General features: G+C 35.6%; 1 protein-coding gene across 1 annotated transcript; it reads right to left on the bottom strand.

Annotated features, from left to right (window-relative positions):
* Positions 1-6,712: 6,712 nt before the first annotated feature.
* On the bottom strand, positions 6,713-8,438 carry LOC135233000 (olfactory receptor 2H2-like). Its single transcript, XM_064295852.1, has one exon. It carries the CDS (start codon positions 7,729-7,731, stop codon positions 6,805-6,807), a length of 927 nt encoding a protein of 308 aa, XP_064151922.1. The 5' UTR covers positions 7,732-8,438; the 3' UTR covers positions 6,713-6,804.
* Positions 8,439-9,870: the final 1,432 nt, after the last annotated feature.

The raw sequence follows: 9,870 nt of genomic DNA, 5'->3' as shown, positions 1-9,870 counted from the left end.
GTTTCTCTTTTTCGCAAAGAGCTCTGATACAGCATACATATCACGTGTGCAAAATCCATTTTCCAAGAATTGAGTACCAATAAATACATTGAACCCTCCTAAAAACAGTAAAATATTTAGGGATGCAGAAAACCTTTCAAGGTTCTGATATTCAGAATAATGACTGTAATACAGGCTATTTTATTCAATAATTGCTTGCCATTTCAAAGTTCTTTCATTAAACCGACTCAGAAGACTGCAAAATTGCAGAGAAGAGAAATGTTTTATCTTACTACTGTGTCATCAATAACATGTAGAAAGTGCTTTCATTCTTTAATTTGTGTTCTTTTGGAACAAATTTGAAAGTGTCTCTTTAAACGAATTTAAGGCTTAACTGTTGACAATCATCTTGTAATATGCAATGTTCAATGTTTTTTAAATCCCTAATACCTCCCCCCAAAAAAACCCAAACCCGTTGCCTTCACATCAATTCCAACTCATAGTGACCCTGTAGAACAGAGCAGAACTGCCCCATAGGTTTCCAAAGAGCAGCTTGTGGATTTGAACTACCGATCCTTTGGTTAGCAGCCAAGCTTTTTACCACTACACCATCAGGGCTCCCTCATATCTCCAGTGCCCTTTAATTCCAGACATACATCCAAAGTTTCAAAAGCAATTACATCTTTTTGCATGATAAGTCCCATTGCCTTTCATTGCTGATACTTTATCTGCTTTTATAAGAATTTTAAAATTAAGACTTAAAATTGGTAAATTAAGTAGTTCATTTTCTTAAAATTTCCGAAAGATCTACAAATAGTTCAAACTTGTAACTACGTAACAGAAAAGACACCTGGGTTTCCCAAACAGTTTGTGATTGGAGTCCACCCAATGGCACCGTGGAAGAAATGCCTGGTGATCTATATCGAAAAGGTCACAGCCATCGAAAACCCTATGGAGTGCAGTTCTACTTTTTGATGGCAACTGGTTTAGTTTTTTTGGTGTTAACAGCATTATAATTTTTTCTAGCATTGATAATTTTTGCTTTATGGAGGTAGTTTGGAATAAGTGAATATAAAAGAAGAAAGATCATGTTCTGCTATGGCAACCTAGGAATAGGCGGACAGTGAACATGAGCCCCTGCTCTTGATGAATGGACAGATTAAGCGCTCATCATAGGCCAGAGCTCTGCAGATAAACATATTGTATCTTGAATGCAGTTCTAGTTTTTCCAGCCTTCTTTGGAAAAGCAGCACCAAGCTGCTCTCCCAAAGAATTGTCATACTAAACTGTCCATACTACATCTATTTCTCAACTGATAGTTTGTATTGTGAGAGGTCTTAGAACAGAAACATGAGGTGAGGAGTCATTTCAATTTTCCTTTTTTATTTGCTTCACTCCAGTAGCCTATTTTTAAAGCTTGGGGATTGAGAGTTCATAATTTAATCAATTTATGTTGTTTGGGAAACTTACAATGAGGTTTTCATCTAGTTTCTGCACCAGGAATGGGTTTTAAAATGATAAAATTCTTCAGGGAAATTAAAACCATGTTTTGAGTTCAAAATCAAGCATCCTACTCTTCCCAAATGTATCTATAAATTTATTGCAATCCCAATCAAATCTCTCAGCAAGCTTCTTTCTAGAAATTGGCTAAATAAGTTTTGAAATTTAGAAAGGGAAAAAAATAGTCAAAATAATCTTGAAAAAGAAGAATAAAATTAAAGGTCCTACCCTACCTCTTTCAAGACTCAATATAAAGATGAAGTAATCAGATGACATAGATAACCCAAAAATTGATCAACATATATAATGATTTTAACAATGATACCAGAGAAATCCAATAGGAAAATAAAAATAACTTCAATAAATTTCACTGGAACAACTGAATATCCATATACCAAAAAAAAAAAAAAAGGAAAAGAACCTCAACCTCTGCCTCACAATAGAGATGAAAATCAATTTGAGATGAATTGTAAGCCTAAATGCAAGGCCAAAAAGTGTGAGACTTCTAGAAGAAAACATCAGAGAATATTTTCACAACTTTAGGATAGGCAAAGATTTCCTTGAGAATTCACAGAAAGCAAAACCCATTAAAGAATAATAACTTCGGCTTCACTGTAATTTAAAACTTCCTCTTATCAAAAAAAAAAATCATTGAAATAATAAAAAGGCAAGCCACAGACTAGGAGAAAATATTTGCAGCACATACATCTGCCACAGGTCCTTTACACAGAATATATATATATAAAGAACTCCCTTAATTCAATAAAAAAAAAAAATCAATTTTTTATAATAGGCAAATGACTTTAACAGACATTTTACAAAAGAAAATATCCAAATGACTGATAATGGATCAACACAATTAGTTATCAGGAAAATACAAAGTGAGACCATGAGATGTCATGACACATCTACAAGGACAACTAAAAAATAAATAAATAAATAAACAGCATCAAGTGTTGGGAGAAGATATGGAGCAATCAGAACCCTCTTACATTGTTGGTGCAATATAAAACGGTACAACCACTTTGGAAAACTGTTTCTGCAGCTTCTTAAACACTTATACATCTATCCCATGATCTATTAATTCCACTCCTAGATATTTATCCAAGAGATATGAAAATATTTCTTTATAAAGAGTGTTAAACAAGAATTTTCATTGCAGCTTTATTTATCACATCAAGACCAGGAAACAACCCAGATGCCCATCAAAAGAATAAATTAATTGAGGTATATTTATATAATGAAATGCTCAGCAATAAAAAGGAATAATCTACTGATACACATCAACATGGACGAGTACTCTAAAATATTATGCTAAATGAAAGAAACCAATCAGAAAACAACCCTAATGTATGATTCTATTTATACGAAATTCTAGAATAGATGAAACTAACTTAACTAACAATTTTTTTGTGTGTGCAGGATAAAGGGGGACTGGAAAGGGGAAATGGAACTTCCTGAGGCATTGGAAATGTTCTGTCTTCATATGCTTTCCTCAAAGCTGATTGAATGGCATATGTGATATCTGATAATATCACCATACGTGATTACACCTCAACTTAAAACATTTGAAATCAAGAGATCTCAGAAAAATGTCAGGTCCTTAGACACTGTATTAGAAATTAAGTCTCTGAACCTGACTCAGGATAAGACTTGGGACAAATAAAAACTGACATTACTTTTTTTACATATATATAGATTTTCCTTTAATTTGTTTTTATGTTTTTGGCATTGAAATTTACGTCTTTGGGGGCTCTAGTACCATCACCTATTTTTTCTAATTTTTATTGTGCGTTAAGTCAATATTTACAAATCAAGTCAGTCTCTCATATAAAAATTTATATACACCTTGCTATATACTCCTAATTGTGCTCCCCCTAATGAGACAACTCACTACTTCCCTCCACTCTCTCTTTTCGTGTCCATTCTGCCAGCTTCTAACCCCCTCTGCCTTCTCATCTCCCCTCCAGATAGGAGATGCCAACACCATCATCTATTTTGCCCTAACTTACCTGACGTCATCCTTTACCAAATACCTGCATTTGGAGCATATCGAACATAGCATAACAGACCATTTAGGCAAAGTTATTTCCAGACTTAGTGTCTTAGGTACCTAGTGCTACCACACCAAAAAAAGAAAAAAAAAAACACAAATAAGTGGCTTTAAAGAACAAAAATTTATTTTCTCAAGGTTGTAGAGGTTAAAAGTCCAAATCAGGCTCTCGGCCATGTTCAGTCCTTCTGTGGGTATTTCCAGCAATCCTTGGCTTTCCTTTGTTTGTAGATGGGTCTTCACATGGAGTCTATCTTTTCGCTGAGTGTGTATCTCTCTCCATGCCTCATTAACATAACAAAAGAAAAGCCCTATTTCCAAACAGGGTCATATTTATAGGTATGGGGTTAGAACTTCAACATAACTCTCTGGGGGACACGATTCAATCCATAACACTTAGCAGCAGGCTTAGATTTGTATCTTCTTTCTTTGATCCAACAAAGACTTCTGGGAACTGCAAACTCCTCACTCAAAATTCCTACTCAATGAAGTTGCCTTTCATTTATTAAGGGTTTTACATTTTGCCTACAGTTTAATTCAACAACTATATCAAAGGTCAGACTATGGGCAAGGCATTTTAGCACTGACTACACAATGATGAGTAAAACGTCCTAATCTGTCAAGTGCTAGTGGCGCATAAGCACAAAATAATTTTGATAAAATTATCCAGGAAGCACACTAATAAAAAATTAAAATTCATTGAGGAGGGAATGGTTCATTTTACCAAGATGAGAAATAACAGGAGGATTCTGAGTTTATGATGTTCGAATCTGGCTTTGAACTGTAAGATATTAACAGGTACAGAAACTCTACTATTCAAAAGCAGATGGAAAAGACAATTGAATGTATTTCTGCAATTATTGCATAATCATTGTAGTATAGGATACCTTGGTAAGGGAGAAAAGAATCAGAAAGGCAAATTTAAGCCAAATTGTTTAAAAACTTGTGAATTCCATGCATATAAATGGTTCCCTGGTGAGTAGGGACTTTGCTCTTATTACTCTTGCAAACAAAAAAAAAACTTGCTCTTATTGAATTCACCCAGTGTTCACATGAAAAGAAACAGAATAATCTTCTAATTTCTATGCTAGCCACATTTTTTAATTTTTAAATAATTTTATTTAATTTTTATGGTTCTTGAGAATACACAAAACAAAACATACACCAATTCAACAGTTTCTTCATGTACAAATCAGTGACATTGATTATATTCTTCAAGTTGTGCAACCATTCCTACCCTCCTTTTCTGAGTTGTTCTTCCCCCGTTAACATAAACTCACTGTCCCCTAAGGCTCCTGTCTAATCTTTCAAGTTGCTGTTGTCAATTGGATCCCGTATATACAGTTCTTAAAAGGGCATAATGCTCAAGGCAGACAGTTTTTACCAGTTAAGCTAAATTATTGTTTGATTTTAAGAAGGTTTCAGGGGATTTTTTTTTTTTTTAGTTTAGGTTTTAAATTTTTTCTCATGGTAATACTTTCAGGGGTTCATCTAACTTTCCTGGCTACAGGAAGTCTGTAATACATAAGAATTTGAAATTCTGTTCTGCATTTTCCTTCTTTTGATCAGGATTCTTCTATAGAATCTTTGATCAAAAGGTTCAGTAATGGTAACTGGGCATCACCAAGTTCTTCTGGATTCATGGCAAAGGAGGCAGTTGTTCATGAAGGCAATTAGCCACACACTCCATATCTGTTCCTGACTTTCCTTCCTCTGTTGCTCCAGGCAAATAGAGGCCATGTGTTGTACTTTGGATAGCTGCTTGCAAGCTTTTAAGTCCCTAGGCACTAAACAACAATTAATTGGAATGTCCCATGAAACCATGACCTTAAACCTCCAAACCAAGGAACCAAATCCCATGATGTTTTTGTTGTACATAAGCAGCCTCAGCAGCTATTTCAAAACTGCTACTTCTTTCATATATATTTGTATTTTTCATAACTACACACAAAAATACAGAATGCAAACACACACAAACACACATCACTGATGGTGGATTTTAAACTGGTGGTGACTGTTTTGTTAGCAGATTTTTCTTTCATTTTATTTGTACTCAAGAGATGAGCAGTGTTTTCCACTTTGGTATAATGGTAGGATTGGCACTAGTGTGTTTTCAAATACCAGATGCCTTGCAGACAACCATACCCATGACAGATCTTGAAACTTGCACCACTCCATTGCCTCTAAAGTTTAAGAAACTTTGCTCTTTAGCTTCTTGCTGCTGTCATCTACTAGAATCATAACATCTCTCCCTCTCATGTATTTAAAATATGACATCAGGTAGTATGATAACCAGCCATAGGCAGGTGCTGAGGAACAAATATCTCCCCAATAAGATAATTAATAAAAAAAAAAAATGGTTAACATCTGTCTACACTAGTTGACCATAGCTCCATGATGTTGGTGATACTGTATGTCTTATGTATCATTTTATCTCCAAAATCTAGTAAAACATCTAGTACATAATAAGAATTCAATAAATATCAACAAGATAAATTAATAAGAATTGGATCTACTGAAAGAAAACCATTTCATACACAACAGTAACTCAGAAAGAAGACTAAAACTGAAGCCTATTCCTATAATTGGGAGCCCAGAATATCAGCAGTCAAAGAAATTTGGACATAGGATGTTATTAGACCAGAAGCACCAGGGAGCAGTGTGGGCTCCTGATTGGCAAACACTTTTACACTGGATAGTGCTAGGCACATTTAGACATCAACAATGGTCATACTGAGGCAGGGAGGCTGAATGAATTCTGAAGCAAGTAACTCAGATTGGAGTATAGGTATACATATGAGTTTCTTAAATCTGTGTCTCAAAATACTAGGAACCTGTTGGAGTGGACCTCTCTATGAAAGCACTGGTTGAATTTAGAGGAAAATTGGGAGAATAAAGTGAAGAAAAATAAACAGAAAGGCACGAAACATCTTACTTCTTTATTTTGTGCTTTGTTTTGTTCCTCTAATTCAAATGTATTGTGTGTTCTTTAAGACAACGACTAGTAAATATGTTAATTTCTATACCATATACTGCTAGTTTAGGCACAGTATATGCCATATACTGTGCCTAAACTAAACTAGCACCATGAAAAAAGTAATGGCCTAATCAATGATAAAACTGAAATTTCAACTTGAACAAAATGTAACTGTTTCTCTCCTACTTTAGGATTAGGAAGTATATCTCCAGCTTTTTTGCGATGAGGTTGTTCCATCTTTACAGATTAAGCAACAGCCCAACGTATGTCGACTTCCTTGGTTATTTGTGGAATCTTAGGTCCTCCTCCCTAATCTTATTAGTGCCCCCTTTACTTCTTTGTTTCTTAAAGCGTAGATAAGGGGGTTAAGAGTAGGGGTTACTATGGTGTAAAAAAGGGTGAGAAACTTGCCACCTTCATGAGCATAATGATTCTTGGGTTGAAAGTAGACAGCTGTGACGGTGCCATAGAAGAGGGAAACCACAAGAAGGTGAGAAGTACAGGTGCCAAATGCTTTCTTCTGCCCTGCAGTTGACTTTATCTTCAGCACAGCCTTACCAATAGCACCATAAGAGAAAAGGATAATGATCAAAGGCACCACTAGGAGAATAATACTGGCTATGGACACCTGAATTTCATTGTAGGTGGTGTCTGCACTGGAGAGCTGAATCAGGGCTGGGACTTCACACACAATGTCATCCACTCTCCGGTGGGAACAGAAGGGTAACTGAAGGGTGGCAGAGGACTGGATCAGAGACTGAACCAGACCAGTCCCCCATGCCAGAATGGAGAGCTGCAGGCAGAGTTTCGGGTACATGATAGTGGTATATTGCAGTGGATGACATACTGCCACAAAGCGATCCACAGCCATGACCACAAGAAGGACACATTCAGTGGTCCCAAGCCATAAGAAGACATAGATTTGAATGGCACAGCCAGTGTAGCTTATGGTCTTCTCTGGACCCCAGAGATTAACCAACATCTGTGGAACACAGCTGCTTGTGAAACAGAGATCTACCAAGGAAAGGTTGGAAAGAAAGAAATACATAGGAATGTGGAGTTTTATATCCTTCGAGGAGACAAGAACTATGACCATATTTCCAACAATTGTCAAGCAATAAAATATCAGAATGACCCAAAAAAGTATCTGCTCTAAATATGGCTTGTCAGAGAATCCCAGGAGGATGAAATCACTGTGGCTGTCATTGCAAATTGTGATCATAGTTTCTGGAGCAATGACTCTTTGGAGAATGGTTTGAAAGTATGACTTAGGCTTGCTCTACAGCCTAAGTGCCAGTACAGAGACAGAAAGTGGGGCAGTATGACTTGTTTGATTTCTTTCTACTCAAGGATGAGATTTTCACCTGCTGTATTTTGGGGGGAAACAAAATAAAAGATTTAGTGACCTGCTTTAATCTTTGATATCCATTGTTCTTTCTGTTTCTCTTTTCCTCTTCACATCATCTCCATATTTTGTACCTGATTACAACTCTATGTTATATACAATATATATTTATGATGAAAATCACTTTGCTAAATATTATGAGATATATTGCATCTTTGCCTTCAAAGACTGTACATCTCAAATATTGTGCTTAGTTTTTGATACACAGTGTGGTTCAGTGCACATTATCTTTCCATCTCTCATTCTCTATTCCCTTTCTTCTTTTATTTCTCTGTCTCTTTTTCTCAATTTCTCTGAACATCTTTTCCCCGTGTTTCTCCCTCTCCCTTTCATCTCTCCTATCCCTTTATTTCCTCCTTTTCTCTTTCTTTCCTTCACTAGCTCTTCTCTATTTCTCCTTTTGTACTTCTCTCTTAATTTCTGAATATGAATTCTGCCTCAACCACCTTTATGCTGTGTGATCTTAGGAAAGTTATTGAACCTGTTTGTTCCTTACCTTAGATCTCTCCTCAGATTTTGTGTTTGGAAAATGGGAAAAATTAGAGGATCTACCTATGTTTGTTGGAAGGATTAAATGTGAGGACACAAGGAAAGCACTAAAAAAACTTCCTGGGACAGAGTATGTATGTTAGCTATAATTATAATAATGGTGATGATACTATTTAAAAGGTTGTTCCAAGTGCAAAACAAAATTACAGCCAAAGTTTTACAGAGAGTATGAATGATAATAACATTTAAAGAAAAAGAGTATCATATCTGTATATTACCTTCTTTCCAAAAAGAACTTGAAAAGTAATTGTGCTCACTTTCCTGCCTTTACAAATTACCCATCTTTATATTCAGAGGAGGCATATCTCTGTTTAGATGTCTTCTTCTATTTGGTCATTGAGTTTAGTATTTCATATTCTTAATTTTTAGAGTATCTTCTACCCTGTTTAGTAATTCTCTAAGTTTTTACACTAGTTGTAGTTCTGTATTTTTAATGTACTCTAAGGAGGTGATGATGAAGATTTTAAGAGAGGGAAAACTGAAAATTTATGGGCACAACCATTAAACATTTTATGGATCTAATATTTTTCATTTGAAATATCACCAAAAAAAAACTTACCAATAAAATGATAAAAATAGGAAAAGTATTAACACACACAAGTCAACTATATTGGAATTCAGGATTCATAGATTCTAGACCCCACTTTGTCATTAATTAGGAAGCTGACCTTCACTGAGAAAGGATCATGCTAGACTACACAATGTCTAAGAACTCTATGAGTTCTAAAAAGGTTGTGATTCTGCGATTTTCATCCTCTACACAGCAACTCACTTGTACTAGAATTGTTCTTTCCTAGTTTTCTTTTATAATGCTGCCTATATATCTATGGAAACACTGGTGGCGTAATGGTTAAAAGCTACATCTGCTAACCAAAAGGTCAGCAGTTCAAATCTCCCAGGTGCTCCTTGGAAATTCTAGGGGGCAGTTCTACTGTGTCCTATAGGGTTGCTATGAGTCAGAATCAACTCAACGGCAATGGGTTATATATCTATATCTATGTATCTTTATATCCATCTATCCTCTCTCTCCTAGTTCCTTTTTTATTACTAATCATTGGAGAAGACATATTTTTCCCTTGATCAACTATTTGCAAAAGGTGGAGGGACAAAGTCTTCATCTAGCTGGCTTTCACCATGAAAAACACAAGAATTCTCTTCATCTCTTCATCTCTGTTTCTTCATCTTGTCTTCTTCCTGAAAATATCAACAGTCACTGCTATTTTATTTAACCCCCCTCCTACTTCTCAGAGCAAACAGTATCTGGAGGAGTTCATGCTGCGAGCATGAATAATGGTGATACTATTTAAAAGATTGTTCCAAGTGCAAAACAAAATTACAGCCAACGTTTTGCAGAGAGTATGAATGATAATAACATTTAAAGAAAATGTGGTTGCAAATGTGGGGTAC

Source organism: Loxodonta africana, chromosome 1, assembly GCF_030014295.1.
Source record: "Loxodonta africana isolate mLoxAfr1 chromosome 1, mLoxAfr1.hap2, whole genome shotgun sequence".
NCBI classification, from domain to species: Eukaryota; Metazoa; Chordata; class Mammalia; order Proboscidea; family Elephantidae; genus Loxodonta; species Loxodonta africana.
The sequence above is the reverse complement of the archived record's forward strand: the minus strand, read 5'-3'. Positions and strand labels throughout refer to the sequence as shown.